The sequence below is a fragment of the Palaemon carinicauda genome, chromosome 31, assembly GCF_036898095.1.
Source record: "Palaemon carinicauda isolate YSFRI2023 chromosome 31, ASM3689809v2, whole genome shotgun sequence".
NCBI lineage: Eukaryota > Metazoa > Arthropoda > Malacostraca > Decapoda > Palaemonidae > Palaemon > Palaemon carinicauda.
In genome coordinates this window covers 34,058,887-34,082,824 of record NC_090755.1, presented here as the reverse complement: position 1 = coordinate 34,082,824, position 23,938 = coordinate 34,058,887, and the positions used below count along the sequence as shown (strand labels likewise).

General features: G+C 36.7%; 1 protein-coding gene across 1 annotated transcript; it reads right to left on the bottom strand.

Annotated features, from left to right (window-relative positions):
* Positions 1–12,360: 12,360 nt before the first annotated feature.
* On the bottom strand, positions 12,361–14,373 carry LOC137624662 (uncharacterized). Its single transcript, XM_068355621.1, has one exon. It carries the CDS (start codon positions 14,371–14,373, stop codon positions 12,361–12,363), a length of 2,013 nt encoding a protein of 670 aa, XP_068211722.1.
* Between the last annotated feature and the right edge of the window lie 9,565 nt (positions 14,374–23,938).

The window sequence follows — 23,938 nt, the reverse complement described above, 5'->3', positions numbered from 1 at the left end:
AAAATTGAACTGTCATACCTCTCAGTCCAATAGTGAAGGCCATTCTAAAATCTTTAAAACTAAAGGGTTACCGGAATAAAAAACTTCTAAAGCTACAAGGACACTCCTTACATCACTAAAAATGGTAACATTTCCCCCCTCTTCCAACGCTATTTTTTCAACAGCGGCTAGTATGCCATATAGTTCGGCAGTAAATATGGAAGCTGGCACAGGGAGTGCACCTCTACAATTAAAAGCAGTACTATATACATCTAATCTAACGTCAGCATCAGATTTGAAGCCATCAGCATATATACAATTGGATTCTTCCTCTTCTACAACATGCTCCATAAAAAGAGACCTGGCTTGTAAATCAGTCATATTCTTTTTAACTCCAATAAAATAATTACAAAAAGATACCTCTGGTTATTTTCAGTGGAGGCGATGATGATACCTTAAATGGAAGCATTTTAGTTCTATATCAAGACTGTCTATCAATTATTTCATTCGAAAACCATAAGGTATGTTGAGTGCCTTATAAGGCTTGCAGTCTGATAGGCTAAAGAATTAAGAAGTCTTTGCAACCTAAACCAATACAGAATAATAGAAGACTTTCGGTAAAGGTCTAACAGTAATTCTCAAGCGTCAACAAGGAGGCTTGGAATGGGTGAAGTTCTAAATGCTCCTGTTGCCAATCTGATACCAGTATGGTGCATAAAATCTAAAATTTTAATCGTCTTGGGGTACCTGAGGAGTATATTTCACAGCCATAACTAAATTTTGAAAAAAAAAAAAATTAAGGCCTTGTGTAACTTTGAAATAGTTTTGCGGTCTGCCCCCACCCCCTGATGTATTGGACAATACTTTTAAAAGATTTGGAGCCTCAAGATATTTAGCTTTTAATGCCTTTAATAAGGAACCCATGTAAGCCTACAATCAAATATCAAACCTAAAAATTTAGCTTCATTTCCACATGGAATTTGTTGACCTTTGATGTATATATTCTGGTCTGGATGTAATCCCCGATTGATTGATTTAAAGTTTTCAGGTATCCTGACATCTAAGGTCATTAACACCGATATCATTTAGTTTATATATAAAAAAAATAAAAGAATATTCAATTAAATTCATAAAAGTTGAATGTCATTATAAAAGTTAAATAGTTTTCAAAAGACCTGTTTCTGAAATAAATCTAAAAATGCCACTTGCATAGTAGGACACATCGTGTCCAAGAATCTTGGCAAGGATGAACCTGCCACCCTCACCTCGAGCCTCAAACAAATATCTGTTCCTTAAGTTATCATAATTGGGGCATTCAGTCAACAAATGCCTCACTGTTAGAGGGACTAAACAGTCGTCACAATACGGTTGGTGTTGGCCCTTCAGCAGAAACTCGTGTGTCAACCGAGTGTGACCAATACGGAGACGGCAAAGAGACGTCTCCCGTTTTCGGGGCATTATGTTATACCTCCAAGGAGATATGAAATTTGTTATTTCTCTCATTTTATTGCCATCTAGACTATCCCAGTGATGTTACAACAAAAGTTTACAACAATAGTTTTGCTTGTCGAAAACTTAAACCCATTCATATCAGCCCACTGAATAATTTTGTCAATTGAGAGTTGCAGTTTTTTTCTCAACCATTGCCTTTCTAGCTCCGGCAAATGATATGGAGAGATCATCCCAAATTATGAATGGTTTTAGGTATAACATATCTCCATGTAGTATCAAGGTAAAAAAAGATTTACATGGTGCTGTTTGGAAGAAAAAGACTTCACAAATAGATGACTCGAGTTGTATCAACACATCAGTTGCCGAGTACATTTTCCTAAATCCACACTGCATAGGTGATAAAATACCTTTCTTTTCCAGGTACCACATCAGTCATGCATTTACCATGTTCTCCATGATCTTACAAAAGCAAGAGGTCAATGCAATTGGTCGATGGTTTGCTGCTAAAAACTTACCCTTACTGGGTTTTAAAAAGGCTAAAATAATGGCTAGTTGCCAAACACTTGAATAACTATGATCATATAATATTCAGTTGATAATGCCTAAAATGAATAACTTGGTATTAAAATGTGCATGTTTAATAATTGCATATGCAATTCCATCAGGTCCAGGGACTGTATCATTACAAGTAAAAAGGGCAGAATCAAATTCTCTTTCAGTAAAAGAAGAATTGTATGACTCCTCCCTTCCTATTGCAAAATTTTAAATTTTCTTTTCTTCAAAGTTCCTATACTGGTGACCAGAGGCTGCTATACACTTGCATGATACACTTGTGGTGGGTTAGGGGAAAATTTGACTGCTATCATTTTTACTTTCCTCTACACAGAAGATGGTGGTGTGCTACTGTTAATAGAGGATACAAAAGACACTCATGACTGGGTGACTAGCTTCTTTCATGGCACGACGGAACTGTGCTCTACATTTTTTGTATATAATTAAATTCTCCGCAATCGAGTTAGATATCTTCTTGAAAGGACAAACTTTAATTCTTTCATTTTCAATAACAATATGGAAAGGTACATAAGCATTCTGGAATGTAAGTATAATCCTCGATGTTTCAGGAACCTTATGCACTTTCCATACATTTAATGGACACCTGGAAAGTATCTCCTCTGTAAATTCATACAGGTCTTTATTAAAACTATTCACCTTCCATAACTAGAATTTAGATGAGATTTGATTTCTAATGTAATTTTATTACTGCTTGTTTGTAAGTTAGATAGTATTGCAGACTGTGTCAAGGATTTGGCGTGGATGAGATAACTATTTCTTTTTCCAAAACATGATATATCACCTGGTGCAATGGTTCCTGCTTTTTTTCTGAATCAATTTACATATTTTAAAATAATTCCCTATTATCCCTTCAAGTTCAGCTACAAGCCAAATTGGCGGTTTTGGCTATCTTTGTGAAGGCATGGGTACATTTACGTCTTTTTCAAAACGATCAGCAGGTTTGTATACATCCAAGTCCTTTGGGACCTTATCACAAACAGCTCCCATGATGTTCAAGTTGTGTAATTTTAATATTACTAATAATACAAACAGCATCAAACGCTTCGCCATGACTATCAAAAGATATCCATGAGTCTCATTTTTCATCTCTAAGCCTCATTCTTATTTTCTTTATCAATCCATAGCTCTCAAATGCTCTATATATGTGACCATAATTTGTCTTTAATGGAATTTGGACAACATGAATGATTCGCAGTTTCCTTGTGTTACCCAAATTGCTATATTTTTTACCATCAGTAGAGTGGTCTTTTTTAGTTTTCCTAAATTAAATTAGCAGAGGTCGTCAACAATGCCAAGGGAGAGTCAGCGTATCCAGGGATGGGGTTCGTTATTTGAAAAATCCATAAAGCAGGGGTCGAGATAGGTTGGTTGATTGGTTAGGTTTACATACTCGAGAATATTGAGGCATCACACGTCAGATAGGAAATTTGCATTCTCCACTATCAGCACAATGAGATTATACTTCCTAGGTGGTCCACTCAATACCCTATCCGAAGGATAGCACCAAAACAGATTTAGAGGCACAGGTGTAAGCTAAACCAGCCTGTTAGGACTGAGACCAAGAAACTATGGAATCATCCTCCCCATATCTGTAATGATGGGCTTCCGACCAGAAGCTGATAGTCCTACCCCAATCTTTGGATCTCCCTGGATTCCGAAGACCTAATCCTTGAGAATAGTTTCGCCAAAAAGGTCCAAACCATCTTCAGGATGGCTTAGATCATCCAATGCTCTCACATACAGCTTTGAATCCAAATACCTCCCAACCGTGATACCTCCTCCCATTCATCGAAGTAGGCAGCAATAACAGATGTAGAATCATCCACGCCACCGGCAATAATGGATGTAGAAACATTTAAGCTCATTAAAATAAGTAGATATATATATATATATATATATATATATATATATATATATATATATATATATATATATATATATATATATATATATATATATATAAATATATATATATATACATATATATATATTCATATATATATATATATATATATATATATACATTTATATATATATATATATATATATATATATATATATATATATATATATATATATATACAGTATATATGGACAGCAGCACGAAAGAAAGTTTATAAGATTAGGAGAAGGTCGAAGTAATATCCAAAGTAAGAAAAAGATGAGCGAAAAGAAATTTAGATTCAAACTGTGGGAGCAATTTCCCCAAGTTCAAGAGCATTCTTGCCCGTCACCAAGCTTCAGCACGAGAATGATATGCCATGCTGAAGCTCAATTACTTCATCAAGGCAGTCTCTCATTAAGAAGGTCACTAACACGAGAGTGAACCCTAAACAACATTCATAGTTTAATAACTAAATCAACGATTGACATACAATACAGTGAAAATAATCCACACAATATTAGCCCTTCGATACACTTTCGTAGATAGTTCATTAGCAGCATGTAGAATTCCTGTTCACTGGATAATAAGACAATCCCGTTTCAATAACTTTTCCAACTCCTCTATTATGTCTTCCTTTCCTCCTCCCTCCTAACAATTCTGAATCACCCACTCTTGTTATCATCCCATCGTCCTTCATTCTTACCCCATGACCATAAAACCTGACTGATGTTTTCGTTCACATACAATACGTGCACTTTCATCCCTATTTCAGTTGCATTCAGTACATTCGCTTCACTTTCACAATGGAGACTTGACCCAACATCTTCAATTCCTACTTTGGTGTCCATAGACTGTCTCTTCCAATTTATAATTTTTTTTTTACATTATATTCATCCTTAAATACTAATACAAATCATCTATTTTAATTCTTCCAACGTGCTGCAGAGCTGTGACAATAGTGGGGCTGATTAAGTGACCAGGGTTTGCAAGGTAAGTCTGAATGAGGGAAAGGTCCCAAAGGAATGGATGAGAGGAATGATTGTTCCACTAAATAAAGGTAAATACGAAAGAGGTAATTGCAAGAATTATAGGGACATAACATATAGGTCGTAGGGAAGGCATATAGTATGATAAAAGTTGAAGAAGGTAAAGGTGGCAATATAATATACTTAAGAGACCGGCATGGTGGCTTTGGAGCAACTGGTACAAAACTGTTAGCATTCTAAGAATAAAGGGGGCTGAAAATGACAGTTCTTTCAGAAACAGAAATATCCTGTCATCTTATAAGCATAATAAAATTCCTTTAGTATCTCTATCCAGTTAGTAAAATATATGGGGCAGACTAGTTTGTCGATTCAAACATCTTATTATTTATGATGAAATTAAATGTCCTGTTATTCAAAACTAAGGGCAATAATTTTCAACCAACTTCATATCACTGGAGAATACAATACTCTTGACATTGCTTCCAAAAACGTTCTTTTTTTTTAAATTTTGATATGCGTTGTGTTCAATGAATTATTCAATCATGTGTGGCGAAATGAAGTCACGCCTGTTGAATGGGAAAAGAAAGGGATTATTGTTAGAGTACCCAAAAAGGGAGTTTTGAGTGACTTGGAATGGGTGCAGAATCTCATTATCACCAGTGAGTAATATTGAATAAAATAGAACCTGTAATAGATAGAATACTTTGAATAGAGCAAGCAGGTTTCAGAAAGGGTAAAGGATGTGATAATCAAAGTTTTATTCTACGACATATAGCTCAACAGTGTAACAAACTAAAATCACCTCTCATTTTATGCTTTGTGGATTTTAAGAAAACATTTGATAGTATTTCCCATAGTATGTTAAGAAGATTCTTAGGCACTATGGGATACCAGAAAAGACTGTAAACTTCCTAGTGGATATGCATAGTGGAACTTGTTGTAAGGTAATGGTTGATGGTAGTCTTACAGATGCACTCGAAGTCAAGACTGGGGTACTGCAAGGTGGAATATTATCTCCTCTACTGATTGTCATGGTGATTGATTATCTTATGAAAAAGGCAATGCAAAGGATGAATAATGATATTCAATGGAAAGGGGGCAAAAGATTGTGTGATCTAATTGCCTCTAAAGTGGCTGAAATGCAGGAAATGGTTGGTAGGTTAATCTTAGAGGGGAGAAAGATTGGCTTAGTTATCAACCAGTGAAAGATCGAGGCCATGCAGATTCATAGTAGTGATCAGATGAACTGCCTTATCAGAGAAGTAATATTACTCAACTCAAACTTTTATAAAAAAAAAATTAGGAACCATCATTACCAACAATGGATCACTAGTTACATAATTCAAGTAGAGAATAGGTAGGGCAGAACAAGCAACGGGTCAGACCGAAAATCAGTTCACAGCAAAATCAAAATTCTCTTGTAAGATCGATATTAACTTATGGACACGAGTCGTGGTACAGCACTGTAATAACTGATGGAAAATTTCTTGCCTTTGAGAATAAAACATTGAGAAGGATTTTGGAAATCAAATGGCAGCAGCATATGATAAATGCAGCAATTTACAAGGAGGCAGGGGTGCCTAATGTGAACGATATAGTTAGATTATCAAGATGGAGATGGATGGGTCATATTTTAAGAAAGGAAGATGAGTTAGTCCAGGATATACCTGAATGGAAGCCGCTGGGCAGGAGAGGACGTGGTAGACTAAGAAAAACGTGGCTGATGACAAGCAGAGGGAGGTTGGATCTGAGAATTAGGTTGAGCTCAGAGAGATGGCACAGAAAGAGACATATGGCGTGAATTCATTGAGGCCCTATGCATCCCGTGGGTGCCAGAGGATTAGGATAAGAAGATAAAATTACAAAAGTTGCTTGTTGAATAATTAGTCTGGTTTTCAACAATCTAATTATCAAAAATCTAATCTCTCCTAACATATAACTAAATTCTGTAACCCTATCTGGAAATAAAAAGTTTAGATCTAATACTTGAATAAACGATGGAAAACGTACTTATAACAAAAAACCAATAATATACTTATGAAGGAGACACTCTATCAAGTATGTAAAGTTTAAAATTATCGCTGGTTCAGCATCTTTGATTTTGTTGGAAGTTTTCTATATTTCTGATCTTCTACCGTCAGTACTGCATTCCCCTGTATCTTGGAGTACTTTCTCATTCCAAGGAGGATAGGGTTATACAGTCATAAAATTCAATCTTCCTTTACTGTTTAAAGCACAGTAGAGTCTGTCAAATTAGTATAAATGTCCAAGTATATCTAATGAGTGATCAAGTTCTTGGTATTGTTTCTCACGTAGTTCCTTTGTAACATTTCTTGCAATGAACCTCTTGCCTACCTTTAAGCTAAGAGAAGACTGGAATCTGGTATCTGTCTGGCCTCTATACATATGGTAGGATAGGCGAGGGTTCTAATACTACCTAAATTATCATTGTCTGGAAGTGTTATGAGAGCATAATTCATACCTCTTACGATCTGGGTCGAGCACTAACCAGGCAAACTCTCCAAAAGCTGACTTGAGAGGCTAAAATATCTCGGTCATTGTTCTTGCGGGTAGCTACAATATCTCAGGAGTGACCATCATGGGTCAACCACTGGCTTACCTGAGCAACTTCCTTCTAATTAGCAGATGAGGTCATCTTTTGTTATTTAGCTGTAGTTGTTCTTTCTTGCCGATAGGATTTCACGCCTTTGGGTGGTAGTGACGGGAAACATTTGCTGCGTTGTATTCATAGTAAATTTCTCCTACCAGAGGAAAAGGGGTTTTAAGGATTCTAAGCCCCTTATTATCAGGGACATCCCATGATCTTCGTATTTACAATGAAGTTGTTCTCGAAATTTCTCTACCATGGGAGAACAGATAGTGAGCAGTGATAGCACCCTGACTAACATGACAGGACAGATCCTTGGAAAGTCCAATTGTCGTCATACTAACATACCTGCTATGAATCCTTGGACAAGGCTTCTACACTGGTAGATGACATTTGTTTACTTAGACAGAGCTGTATTATTCCCTACCTATGCAGAAAACCTTGAAGAAGAGGAATTACACACCCCATCCAAGGATGCCCACGCAGCTACACTATTATGATAACAATGATCCTATCCAAGAGTCTGACCACCCATGTTCAACAGGACACTATCAAGGCTCAATCACTACAGTCCCACGGTAGAGAAATCATGAAGGATATAATTCAAAATACAGTCATTGGGACACCCCTGATAAGAAGCTGCTTGGAATCCTCATGGCCATTCTTCTCCAAGCATGAGAAATCGATCTTGAGGAACAAGTAAATAATCTTTTTCCTCACAGTCATCAGAAAGCACGAAATCCTAGCTGTAACAACATACAACTATGGCCAAACAATCGTGAATGAGAGATAGTACAGAGCACCAGAAATTCCGCCCGACTTGGCAAGCTATCGGCAAATTAGAAACAAGATGCTCAGGTAAACACAAGGAGATGGATTAAACCTCCTTGGTTAAAACAGTGGCTTACTAACAACATTGACACTTATGAGCACGATTCATACCCGAGAGATTCCAGCTTCTAGGTGAGTGGAGATTTTGCTGGCTTAATGTTCCGCCCAGAGAGGGGCTTAGCCATTTAGTGAACAGGTCAGATATAGGCTACAAAAAAAATGCCCACAAAACACTCCCAGAAAATGAAAATACAAAAGTTTTACTACATTAGCAGATTCTACCGTATGTATAGTTGCCAGGCAGACACCAGAATTCAGTCTTCCACGGCTTGACGATGAGCATGTCTCTTATTTCTCGAAATGTCACAAAAGGACACCTTGAGAAACTCTACAAAGAAAAACCTGATCACCGACTTCGGAAATTCAAGGATTGAACTTCGACTGTATTCTAAACGGTAAAGAAAGACGATCCCAAAACCCTGGGAAAGAGAAGAGTCTTTGAGGTACTGGAGGAATGCAGTGCTTAAGAAAGAACGATTATCATGAATATACAAAGAATTTGCCACAAAATGGCAGAAATAATTTTCAACTCGATAATGATGAAATAATAATAATAATAATAACAATGATAATGCTTATCATTATCATTATTATCGTAATAAAAAGATATTAATATTAATATAATATTGTAACATGAGAACACACAAGGATAAAACCAAATAAGTCACTGATTTACTTAGCAATTTTCCAAAGAATAATGTTATTTGCAGAAATAAAATCCCAGTCAAGATGACTAAAACAAATACATTACAGATATAAATCATCAGGATCTTTATTAAAAAATTACAAAAGACCCCTGGAAGCATCATCAGTCATTCTTAAGTAACTTTTATAATCCTATTTTCCTTTATTTCCTTTAGTTAAATCGTCACAAAACTTCTCAATATTTCTCAGTATCGGATTATTTCAGATTCTCTCGTCTTGACAGATTCACTGCATATTTTTTTTCATCTTCTTGCAAAAGTAAGTCAGTCTTAGTATTTTTTTTTCTTTTGTATGAAAACCAAATAATGATCGCACCAATTCATTTATGAAATACATAAAACTTTGTCAAAATTTTGCATTAAGAATTAATACAGGCTAGGTATCAGTTAAAACAGTTATAAACACACACTCTTTGTCAAAAAGGCCCCACCTACAGTACATTCTGCAGATGTTATCGTTATTTTACTATTTTTACAATTAGAATATTTTTGTGTATTGGGTTTTCCTTTTATCATATCTAGTGAAAATATTTTCTACTAAGAAACAGTAGTTTGGAAAATATCTCAATAGACGGAAATGGTCTGGACAACATGTAATTTTGCGTTTGAACCTCGTTTTCCTATGAGGAGTAAGGATTGGAAAAAGAAAGGAAAGATGAGAATCGGAATTGGAAATGTTGGTAGCCTCCCGTGATAGGAGGAACAAAGCTTCTGGAACCTGGATTGAAGATGCCACAAATAATGGTAGAGGGGAGGATAAGAGAGTTGATAGATGTACAAAAGCAGCATTTTGGGGTTATGAAAGGAAAAGTCACGATGGATGCAATTTTTAAAGTAAGTTTAACTACTCGGGATTAATAATTAGAGAGGGTGGTAGTACTGAGAAAGCAGTGAGACATCGAGTGTAAGCACGACACAAAATGGAAAAGGAACTGGAGTTGGTTTAGACAAGAAAATGCCACTAAGGCAGAAAACGAAGATTTGTGGGACAGTAGACTGATGCTATTATATGGGGCACAACTCAGGCACTTAAGAATAAAGAGGAACGACTGTTGGAAAGAATTGTGATGAGGATGGAGAGATAGAATGCTAGAACATCACTACTATTATTATTATTATTATCATTATTATTATTATTAGCTAAGCTACAACCCTGGTTGGAAAAGCAAGATGCTATAAGCCCAAGTGCTCCAACAGGGAAAAATATCCCACTGTGTAAAGGAAATAAGGAAATAAATAAGACATCTGAGAAATAATGAACAATTAAAATAAAATATTTAAAAAACAGTAACACCATCAAAACATATATTTCATATGTAAACTATAAAAAGACTTATGTCAGCCTGTTCAACATGAAAACATTTGCTGCAAGTTTGAACTTTTGAAGTTCAATCGATGCAACTATCCGATTAGGAAGATCATTCCACAACTTGGTCACAGCAGGAATAAAACTTCTTGAATATTGTGTAGTATTGAACCTCATGATGGAGAAGGCCTGACTATTAGAATTAACTGCCTGCCAAGTATTAGGAACAGGATGAAATTGTCCAGGAAGATCTGAACGTAAAGGATGATCACAATTATGAAAAATCTTATGCATGAAATAATTGAACAACGGTGCCAGAGAGTAATGTCTAGATCAGGAATAAGAAATTTCATAGACCATAAGTTCCCATCCAACAAATTAAGATGAGAATCAGCAGCTGAAGACCAGACAGTAGAACACTACTCGAAACAAGGCAGAACGAAAGAATCAAAACACTTCTTCAAAATAGATTGATCATCAAAAATCTTAAAAGACATTCTTAATAAAGCCATTTTTTGTTCAATGGAAGAAGACACAGACCTAATGTGTTTCTCAAAAGTAAATTTGCTGTCGAGAATCACACCTAAAATTTCAAGAGTCATAGAGTTAAATAAACATCATCAATGCTGAGATCCAGATGTTGAGGAGCCACTGCCCATGACATGCATACAATCATACATGGAGTTTTGTTAGGATTCAACTTTATACCCCATAATTTGCACCATGTACTAATCTTAGCTAGATCTCTATTAAGGGATTCAGCAACCCCAGATCTATATTCAGGATATGGAATTGATGCAAAATGTTGCATCATCTGCATATGCAACAAGCTTGTTTTCTGGGCCAAACCACATGTCATGTGTAATAGTATATGAAAAGTAATGGGCCAAGAACACTATCCTGAGGAACACCAGATATCACATTTCTATATTCACTACGGTGCCCATCAACAACAACTCTTCGCGATCTATTGCTTAAAAATTCAATAACAAGGCTAAGAAACGACCCACCCACTCCCAACTGTTTCAGTTTGAAAACAAGGGTCTCATGATTAACACGGTCAAAGGCAGCACTAAAATCGAGGCCAATCATACGAACTTCCTGACCACAATCAAGGGATTTCTGTACAGCATTGGAGATTGTAAGAAGGGTATCACATGCTCCAAGGCCTTTACGCAAACCAAATTGCAAACTAAGGAATAGATGATTACCTTCAGCATACCTATTAAGACGTTTTGCCAGGAGACGTTCAAAAACTTTAGATAATATGGGAGTTATGGAAATTGAGCTACCACAAACACAATTACATAGTGGAGTAACATTACCAATTCTCCAACAAGTGCTAATAGCTCTTCTTCTTGCTAACTTGCGCAAAATAACAGATTAACTTTGGAGCTAAGAAATCTGCAGTCCTTTAAAAAATAATAAAAAATAAAAGGAAAAATACCATTTCGATCTACACCTCCATAAGTATCAAGGTCCATCAAGAGAAGAATAATGTGGTATATGTAAGGTAAAAGAATAGGAAAGGGAAGTTCGCCTGAAATGCTATGGCCATGTAATAAGAATAGTGGGGCAGATAAGTGAAACAATCTTTCATTTGATGATACAAGCATGAAATTTGGCATAATTATTTATTTTGCATTAGATTTTGAAAAAAAAGTGCTAGCCACTTGAAATTCCAATATGGCAGCCATTTTCCAAGATGGCCGCCATATGGTCCTCTTTAAGGCAGAATATTGCAGTACTACGTGCCATTAAAGTTCTTACTCAGATACTTGATGAGTTCTCTTTGTCTGGGTTTGATGTGGGGAACACCACTAATCATTCTGAGGGTCCAATATGGCAGCCATTTTACAAGATGGCCGCCAAATGACGTCATTTGCTACATATGCCAATGTCTAAGAGTCCATATTTCAAACAATACTCACCCTACTCTGGCCAAAAGTCCATTCATTGTTCATCAGTTTTTTTTCCTAGGAATTCTGGCAAGGGTAACTACAGAGTAGTGTACAGAATAGTCCATTCTTTACACACTTGCACCTTCCACCACACTCTGTCTTGCATCCACACTTTGTCAGTTCACGGCAGCTCTTGGAAATGGATTCCAGCATTGTCCATACACCTTCCCAGTCATCACCATTTTTTGACCATCCCCACTTGGAAGGACACTGAAGTTCTGGCTGACGATTAACACACTGCCCCCAAATATGACCTGCTTGGTAGGCTGCTCGTTTGGCATGTTCCTTCAGTAAACTTTTTGTTGGTGGAATCATGTCATATGACCTCTGCTTTCGCGCAAAGAGATCAAGCCTTGCCTCGTCTACAGAAGATATTGCACTCGACCGGTCATACATAAGAACCACATATTTCTCCAGAACATGTAGATCAGACTCCTCAATCTCAGATGGCCTGCGGCTAAGTTTTGCAAAGGTGGCAGAGGCATCATTGAAGACATCCCATGTCTGCCATGCTGTCTTTTTCCCTTTGCTATTGAAACCTGACACAACGTCACACCCAGTAAAGGCATGGAAGAATAGCATCCCGTTGGTCTTCTCTGATCCTAAGATGGACACCAGGTCATGAATAGGAATCCATCTAGTGTGCTCACCTTTTCCAAATCTAATCCACATTTGCTCCAGGCCGATTGCTTTGAGAGAAGGCATCTGTGATATGGCAATCACAATGACATCTGTGTCGTTTGCGTCGATCATAACAGATTTGTAGCCTTCCGTAGCTGCATGCCAGGCATGTAAGAATATACGTGTGTCAGCCTCATGTGTACAGGGAGCCAATTCCTCTAGGCTCATGTTGGTGTAACTGGCACTCATAAGGGCATCTCCTTCCTTCGTCACAACGACTACATTTTCCGTAGTCATTTTAGGTACTGCATCAGCAAGAAAGTGGAAGAGCTCTGTCTTGTTAGCACTGTTGCGGAGGAAACTCCTCCAGTTTGTAGGCGTTTTACTCTTTTCAGTAACTCTCCTCCTGATAGCTTTTCCTCTTTTTGATCTAGCTTCTGACTTCAGACTTGACTTATGATATACATCAAAGATGATGTCTGTTCTCTTGTGTTTTCTACTGTACATTTCTATTTTGGGGAGGATGTCCTTCGTGGCATATTCTTCAAACGTCTTTGATGTCTTTGGTACAACTGCAATTACCAGTGATGAACCATCCATAATGAGGACATCCGAGTCTGGCTTTGACTCAGGTAGTCTCACTTTCACCTGGAGAACATCCACCAAATCAGCCTTAGTACATGCGCGTAGGTTACCTTTCTTGCTGAGTGAAGGTGGGTAAGGCTGGTTTTCATGTCTGAAAAATTCTTGTAGGTCACATCCTCTTGTTTGACAGGAGATAAACAGGCGAGAAAACAGTTGACAATCTTCCTTAAGTACTTTAGTCTCAGATACTTTGGATGACTCTGGCCCAGTTTTGAAGAATCCAGTATTGTTCTTTTTGATTGGCTTGTAGAAGAAATCTCTATCAGACTGCAACTTCTCCATGAATGTTTCGAACTGTTCTTTTCCTCTCTCATGATGCGTTGCAACTAGTTGAGCAGCAGAAGGATCTACTATGCCATTTGTATCCAGCTTTAAAAGATCATCTGTCTCTTCTGCAAATGGATTGCCCATTTCCTCTAGCACTAGGGTGAGTTTGTGTACTTTTTCCAGGAACGTCTTCTGAGTACTTGGCGACTGATCATGGTGACGACTTGATTTCTTTACATCTTTACTCCCGAATGCTGTTTCGTAATTTGATACCAATCGGCTTATTTCTGGTCCAGCAACCATCCATCTTCGAAGAGCAGACGGATCCTCTGTCAGGCCAATAGCTCCCCCGTCTCCTTTGATGAGTGCATTATTTTGTTCATGGGCTTGGTCAATAGCCATTGATGAGAAGCTCCTCTCTGATTTGTGAACAACGAAATTCCCCTCATGGGATTCTCTGGCAACCTCTGGGTGTTGCCTCTCTAGGCTTAGCATATCACGAAGATGAACTGAAACCCATCGTGCGTAATCACCCCTGCCACGAGAAGGCTAGGGTGGGACTTGACTGCCAGAGGCTTTGTGGTTCGCAAGCCGTTGGAGTATTTTTTAGATAAAAAGAGTTCATCCTTTTTACCACCCTGGCATTAGCAGTCCTTTTAAGGGGCAACAATGAATTATTTATCTACTATTCATTATTAATATACTTTATTAGTTTATCATTTTTACTAACATTTATTAATCTTCTACTCTATTTATCAACTGAGGACTTATAGGCAGAAAGCAATGGTATTTATGACTGTTTATTAATGCTTCTTGATGCTGTAAGGGTATAAATAGTATTTATTTGTGCAGGAAATCTACCTTATTCACCAGAGATGCACCAAAGAAGGCAAATATATCAATAATTTTGCACCAAGATGTGAAACATTGAGCGCTTTTATGGTTTAACATTGTTTTTCCATTAACTGGCGGCCATCTTGGAAATAATGGCCGCCATCTTGGAATTCTTGATGGCTAGTGCTTTTTTCTTAAAACATGGCCTACATAGCACAGTCACACCAAATTTCATGCTTGTATCACCAAATGAATGATTCTAGTCAAAATCACACTTTGGCTGCTCCACTGGAAGGGAGGAGGTGGAGCCAATGAAGAGCGCCAGCAGATCAGATAGATGGGTGAGGTGAGGAGGGATATGGGCGAGGGGGGGGGGGGACTAAGGGAAGAAGATGAAGGGTGCCAGATCAAGAATAAGAAATTTAATAGACCGCGACTTTTTGTCCAACAATCTATAATGAGATTCAGCAGCTGAAGATCAGACAGGAGAACAATATTCGAAACAAAGCAGTGTAAAAAATTAAATAATTTCCTCATGATAGACAAATCACCGAAAATTTAAATAGACCGAATTTGTTACTCAAAAGTAAATTGGCAATCAAGAAGCACACATATAATTTTAAAAGAGTTGTATATTCTTAAAGAAACATTATCATTTAACGTCAACCTGGTTAGATAATAGACGGTTTTAATGAAATTAAAAAAAAAAAATAAAAAAAAAATCGTGCAGTTGATAGTTATTCAAACGATTAAGAGATTTTGGTGCAAATATTGGTGGTACGATAACAAACAAAAAAATGTTACTTGGCTAAATGTATAACCAAACTCCCATGACGAAAGATGCATGGCATTACAACATCATAAAAGAAATCATCCATGCAACAGATTATTTAGGAAAGAGCATCTTATTACCATATTAGTAATCAGGACAGTGTCATGGTAAGTACTTTGACCATCTATTGATAAATGTTTTCCTTGTCTGTTTTCGTCTACAAATATCCAGTGACTGGGTACTGCTAATGATACTTTCTGGCATCTCTCCTATCACGTTTTCACAAACAAAATAGTATTGGAGAATCCAAAGCCAGAAGAATATATATTATTATTATTATTATTATTACTATCCAAGCTACAACCCTAGTTGGAAAAGCAAGATGCTATAAGCCCAGGGGCTCCAACAGGGAAAAATAGCTCAGTGAGGAAAGGAAATAAGGAAATAAATAAATGAAGAGAACAAATTAACAATAAATCATTCTAAAATAAGAAACAACGTCAAAACAGACATGTCATATAATAAACTATCAACAACATCAAAAACAAATATGTCATAAATAAACAATAAAAAGACTATGTCTGCCTGGTCAACAAAAAAGCATTTGCTCCAACTTTGAACTTTTGAAGTTCTACTGATTCAACCACCCGATTAGGAAGATCATTCCACAACTTGGTCACAGCTGGAATAAAACTTCTAGAGTACTGCATAGTATTGAGCCTCGTGATGGAGAAGGCCTGGCTATTAGAATTAACTGCCTGCCTAGTATTACGAACAGGATAGAATTGTCCAGGGAGATCTGAATGTAAAGGATGGTCAGAGTTGTGAAAAATCTTATGCAACATACATAATGAACTAATTGAACGACGGTGCCAGAGATTAATATCTAGATCAGGAATAAGAAATTTAATAGACCGTAAGTTTCTGTCCAACAAATTAAGATGAGAATCAGCAGCTGAAGACCAGACAGGAGAACAATACTCAAAACAAGGTAGAATGAAGGAATTAAAACACTTCTTCAGAATAGATTGATCACCGAAAATCTTGAAAGACTTTCTCAATAAGCCTATTTTTTGTGAAATTGAAGAAGACACAGACCTTATATGTTTCTCAAAAGTAAATTTACTGTCGAGAATCACACCTAAAATTTTGAAAGAGTCATGCATATTTAAAGAAACATTATCAATACTGAGATCCGGATGTTGAGGAACCACCGTCCTTGACCTACTTACAATCATACTTTGAGTTTTGTTAGGATTCAACTTCATACCCCATAATTTGCACCATGCACTAATTCTAGCTAAATCTCTATTAAGGGATTCACCAACCCTAGATCTACATTCAGGGGATGGAATTGATGCAAAGAGAGTAGCATCATCTGCATATGCAACAAGCTTGTTTTCTAGGCCAAACCACATGTCATGTGTATATAGTATGAAAAGTAATGGGCCAAGAACACTACCCTGTGGAACACCAGATATCACATTCCTACAATCACTATGGTGCCCATCAACAACAACTCTTTGAGATCTATTACTTAAAAAATCAATAATAATGCTAAGAAACGACCCACCCACTCCCAACTGTTTCAGTTTGAAAACAAGGGCCTCATGATTAACACGGTCAAAGGCAGCACTAAAATCAAGGCCAATCATACGAACTTCCCGACCACAATCAAGGGATTTCTGTACAGCATTGGAGATTGTAAGAAGGGCATCACATGCTCCAAGGCCTTTACGAAAACCAAATTGCAAACTAGGGAGTAGATGATTACCTTCAGCAAACCTATTAAGACGTTTTGCCAGAAGACGTTCAAAAATTTTAGATAATATGGGAGTTATGGAAATTGGGCGGTAATCAGTGGGACTTGAGCTACCACAAACACATTTACATAGAGGAGTAACATTACCAATTCTCCAACTAGTGCTAAAAGCTCCTCTTCTTGCTAACTTGCGCAAAATAACAGATAACTTTGGAGCTAAGAAATCTGCTGTCTTTATAAAAAACAAAGGAAAAATACCATTTGGGTCTACACCTCCATAAGCATCAAGGTCCATCAACAGAGCTTTAATCTCACGAGATCGAAAAGCTAAACTAGTTAGTTTAGCCTCAGGAAAACAGGAATGAGGAAGTTCAAGTTTTTCATTACTCTGTTTACTGTCAAAAACATCAGCCAAAAGGGTTGCCTTTTCCTTTGGACAGTGAGTGACTGAGCCATCTGGTTTAAGTAAAGGAGGAACTGTTGCATCTACACCAAAGAGTGCAGATTTAAGGGTAGACCACCATTTATGTTCCTGAGTTGTACCAGAAAGTGTTTCTTTTATGGTTAAATTGTACTCTTTTTCAGTTGAGGCATAAACTCTCTGAGCAAAAGCTCGAAGCTGAGTATAGTTGTTCCAGGTCAAATCTGATCTGTTACCCTTCCAAAGTTGATAGGCCTCCTGCTTCTCCAAAAAAGCACGTCTACAATCATTATTGAACCACGGTTTGTCCTTCACTCGGTACCTTAGCACACGAGAAGGGATACGCCTATCAATTATGTTGACTAGATTCTCATTCAAAGGGACAACAGGATCTACACTATTATATAATTGTGACCAATTCAAGCACAAAAGATCATGTAAAATCCCATTCCAGTCTGCTTGGGATTTCATATAAATTTTACAAGAATATGATATATCAGGGACAGGCTGCTCAGACTTCACTAATAATGAAATCAAGGCATGATCAGATGTCCCGACTGGAGAACCAACCTTACCAGTTATAACGCCAGGGGAGTCAGTGTATACAAGGTCCAAGCAATTACCAGACCTGTGAGTAGCTTCATTTATGATTTGCTCACAGCCTGATTCAGAGGCAAAGTCTAAAGCTCTTAAGCCATGGCGATCGGTAGGAGAGATAGAACTTAACCACTCCCTATGGTGAGCATTAAAATCACCAACAAAGACAAAAGAAGCCTTTCTATCATCTTCTTGTATCTTAGCCATAATGGTAAGAAGACAATCGAAGATAGAATCATCCATGTCTGGATTCCGGTAGATCGAACATAAATAAAAGTTGTTATGCCTGCCACAAACTTTTATTACCTGAATCTCATGACATCCACATTGATAGCAGGACTTATGAGAAGCAGGGTACTCGGTCCTAATATACACCGCCATTCCCCTGGCCCTAGGGATGGCATCACGTTTCAACATTATTGGCTTCTTGAAACCAGTTATAAGGAGCTCAGATGAATGCCTCATATTAGAAACCAAAGTTTCTGAGCACAAAAGAATATCATACTGTCTGGACGCAACTGTAAGGTCTTGGATATTTGCATGAAGACCACGAATATTGCAATACAGAAGACGACATTGACGAAATCTAGGACGTACTGGTCCAGGATTTCGCTCAATGTCTCCAGACAGCATAAGAATTAATAGAAATAAAAAAGAGACATCATACTTAAAAACTAGATTAACAAGAATTATAACAAAAACAATACGTACAGAATTATAAACAAAGTGATTGATGATACCCATAGACTATAGTAAAAAGTCGGAAAAACTGGTCAACATGGAGGAGCCGATACACCATGCAAGGCTAAATACCCTCCAGGATAGCCACTTCAACTGAAGGGAGGACAGTAAGGATGGTTTTGAGAAGAAAAAGAATCAGAAAAAGGAAAAGACAACCTCTTGATAAACCACCAGGCATCCATGGCCCTTCTATTAAGTCTGCCCAACACACCATTTCAAAAAAACAAGAGGAAGAAAAAAAAAATAAGATAGAATAGTGTGCCTGAGTGTACCCTCAAGCAAGAGAACTCCAACCCAAGACAGTGGAAGACCATGGTACAGAGGCTATGGCACTACCCAAGACTAGAGAACAGTGGTTTAATATTGGAGTGTCCTTCTCCTAGAAGAGCTGCTTACCACAGCTAAAGAGTCTCTTCTATCCTTACCAAGAGGAAAGTACACTGAACAAATTGCAGTACAGTAATTAACCCCTTGGGTGAAGAAGTGTTAAGTATCTCATTGTTGTCAGGTGTATGAGGAAAGACGAGAATATGTAAAGAATAGGCCAGACTATTCTGTGTAAGTGTAGGCAAGGAAAAAATAAGCCGTGACCAGAGAGAGGGATCCAATGCATTACTGTCTGGCAAGTCAAAGGATCCAATACCTCTCTAGTGGTAGTATCTCAACGGGCGGCTGGTGCCCTGGCCAACCTACTACCTATAAGAGTAGGTCAACTCTCCAGAGCAATAAACACGTCCAAAATTGCGCAATGGGACTCAGGTGGTGTGCAGTAAACACTAGAAAAAACACAGGGTTCTCTTAATTTGGTGTGGACTGTAGGTTTATAGCAGGTGTTGATTAACATCTGTGAGGCCTCTGTTTTATTTTCATTGAGTGGGGGACAAAAGTGAAAAAGCCCAACACCTGCGCATGTGGCCCTTAATTAAAGAGGCTGGTAATGTGATGAGTTGTAAAAAATGTACTAACAGATGAGAGGGAAATGTGTGTTCCTATGACTTTGTTTAGTCAGAAATGACTGTAGGGTTGGTCTATTATAATCTAATTTTCAATACCTTCCAAAACTGGCAATAATAAAAATCAAATTAACACAATAGACGTATGATAATCCTTTAGCACTACCCTTAGTGCGCAGTCATATGAAGACATTTTCAGGTCACTTAGTAGTTGGAGAATGAAATATATGACTTTTTCGTCATCTTGCAACCAAACCCGAATTTTCCATTTCGGACGCAAAAGAAAAACAAAGAATATTGTCTAGTACCTTCTCCTAACGGATAGCTTAACAAATTGAAGCATCACTATTCTTTATTATCAATATTGTTATTGTAATTGTTATTGTTATTGTTATTGTTATTGTTATTGTTATTGTTATTGTTAATATTATTATTATTATTATTATTATTATTATTATTATTATTATTATTATTATTATTAGAAAATCCAAATGCTATATCCTCGGGAGGAAAAGGCATGGTGAAGTGAAGAATAAACTATAAAATATAAATCACCAAAATTAAAAAGAAATTAAGAGAAATAACATTAAATTGTTGAATATAAGACAATCTATGAAACTACCCCTATGTAACCAGCTCAAGAAAAAAGGTATTTGTATCAAGTTTAACTTGCGAAGTTTCAGTGATTTAACAAAATGAACTAAGATCATTCCAGAATCTGTTCACTGCTGGAATAAAACTTCTAGAATACAGTGTAACATTACCACTTACAAAAAAAAAAAAAAAAAAAAAAAAAAAAAAAAAAAAAGTGGATGCTATCTGAAAGCAATTATCAAAATTATCAGAATTATCAAATATCTAAAAACGCTTGCAAAAAAAGGGGCTAACTGAATGGCGATGCCAGAGATCAATATCAAGCCCATTAAGGAATCTATTTATGAGACCGCAAACTTTTATTCAAATTAAGGAGAGTCAGTTGTCGAAGACTAGATAGGAGAACAATATTCAAAACACGTCACGAGTTAGTGTCATAAAAATATAGTCTCACAAGGAGAATGTTCTAAACAAATTTCATACTTGGGAGTAGTAGGCAACCTTCTCTCTATGAACCCTAACGTATGATATAATAAACGTACATAATACATGAATTAAGGAATATGTATTACTCTGCCAAATGTCTGACTTTTAGGAGAGAAAGATGTCTGTTTACTACAAGAATGATTAACCCCATGTGACAATAACTTCAAGCTTATTCAGCTGAGTTATACACTACATACAGCCCTTTCACAGACATGTTTACCATTTTATTTGTTCCTTTTCAGAGGCAGTGGCTAAAGTTAATTACAAAAAGCTAGAGCATGGCATCCTGTATTCCATAAACCAGGCCTGCTTCTAAAGCTGAAAATTGTTTTAGCCTAGTCAAGTCATTGACGGAAATTTTCTTCTCAATGATATTATTTACTTTAAGGGTTATTTTCCTTGTCCTTGGACACATTGAAACCCTGGGCCCTACAGCACCTGCAACATGTCTTTGTCGTTTACAGTCTTAGTTATTTAGCGTATCACACAGAGTATTCCGTGTTATTTGTTAAATCAACATTATCGAAGCACTTAGAAAGTCTTCAACTTCTTTTTAAAAGCCTTAATATCTTCAGTCCTACTGATGTCTAGTGGTAGACCGTTATACAGTCTTGAAGACGCATATTTGAGTTCTAGAACTTGCATTATAGATACATCTTGTTTTCAATAAATTGAAACCACATGTAATCGTGTCGACACCATTCGTTGGCCTCACGCTTTGTAGTAATCTTCTTAGATATTTTGGACGTCCGTTTCTGATAAAACGTTAAAACTCTATAGTTGATTGCAATTCCATTATTCTGACTTAATTTGCATTGCTGGCAGTTAAAGAAAGGTACAGACCGGCGTTTCTTCTTCATTCTTCACCCGTAAATAAAGATGCCGATGTTTGATTGCAAGATTTGTTTCTTTCCTCCTGTGCTTTTCTGCGGGAACCCAAAAAGTAAGATGCCAAAATCTGTACCCGTGTGACAGCACCTTCATGTTATGCTACATATCTCAATTACAATCTTATCTTCTTTTAGTAACTTAAACATCTAAAAATAAGCAAATGTAAAAAAAAAAAAAAAAAAAAAAATACCTAACCTACGGCATGTGGGCTATCGTAATCTAGCTATATCAATGGTAAACTAGCCATTGCTTCTGAAACAGATAGTTTGAAATCATGGACATATATAAGAAATGTATTGAATTAATAAGTAGTTATATTACTAGATACATAGACGTCCAGACCCTGAGGTTTAATAAAATGCCTTTTTACTATGAATATGATTCAAGAGTACAATTTAATATCACCATTAGCAAAATGGAAATATAGATCTGACATGGATCCATATTCAAACTCAGTCTATCATCACTACAGTAGGTTATTGTTAAACAAATTATTATGAAAATATTCTGTATTTTTTTCCATTTATTTCAACGCCTCCAAGGCACTCTACTATGACACTCATCATTTATAAAAGAGTAATCAGTTTGTATCCTTTTTATTTACAGATGCATGCACTAACGCTAATTTCTTACATAAAGTTTACATTAATAAAAACCAAAATCTATGCGAAATGTGACCCATAAATTAGGTAGTTTATAGAGGTCATAATGTCATGCTTTTCCCAAAACTGTTTGAAAGTGGATGGTTAAGTTTTGGGTTAATGACACAAGATCTCCCCCTTTAGGATCCCTACTTCCGGCCATACACCTCAGGTCCCTCTCCACCCAAGGCCAATATATAGTATATTGGCCTTGTCTCCACCAAGCTGCTGCTGCTGCCGCTCGTCGTCCTCCTCCTCCTCCTCCTCCCCAACATAACTCAACTTTGGTCCTCCCCTACTAAATACGATGATGCTTTACAAAGAAAGTCCGTTACAGTGTATACAAGCAAAAAAAAAAAGAAAAAAAAAAAAAACTATCGTGGTTTACAAACAATGTCAGTTTCTGTGTATACAAGCAAATGCAAACTACCATGCTTTACAAACAAAGCCGGGTTATGGTGTATGCAAGTAAATGAAGACTAGCATGGTTTACAATGATTCTTTACAAAAAAAAAGCCAGTTATGGTGTATACAAACAAAAGAAAACTGCCATGCCTTATAAACAATGATTCTTTACAAAAAAAAAAAGCCAGTTACGGTGTATACAAGAAAAACAAAACTATCATGCTTTACAAATAAAGCCAGTTACAGTGTATTCTAGGAGATATAAACTATCATGATTTAAAAACAAAGTGTGCTATAGTGCATACAAACAAAAACACTATTAAACTTTACAAACAAGCCAGTCATGGTGTATACAAGCAAAATAAAACTATCATGCTTTACAAACAAATATAGTTACAGTGTATACAAGCAAAAGAAAACTATTATATTTTACAAAAAAAGCCACTTACGGTGTAAGTAAAGGAAAACTATCATGATTTACAAACAAAGCCAGTTACGGTATATACAAGCAAACGAAAACTCTCATGCTTTACAAATTATTTACTTTATATACAAGCAAAAGAAAACTAGCATGCTCTAAAAACAAAGCCAGTCACGGTGTATGCAAGCAAAATGAAACCATCATGCTTTACAAATAAAGCCATTTAGTATGTATACAAGCAAAAGAAAACTATCATGCTTTACAAACAAAGCCAGTTACGGTGTATACAAGTAAAATGAAACTATAATGCTTCACAAACAAGGCTAGTTACAATGCATACAAGCAAATGAAAACTACCATGCTTTACAAACAAAGCCAGTTACAGTGTATACAAGCATTAGTAAATTATATTCCTTTACAAACAAAGCCAGTTATGGTGAATACAAGCAATAAAACTATAATAATTTACAAAGAGAGCCCGTTACGGTTTATACAAGCAAAAGAAAACTATCATGCTCTACAAACAAAGCCAGTGACTGTGT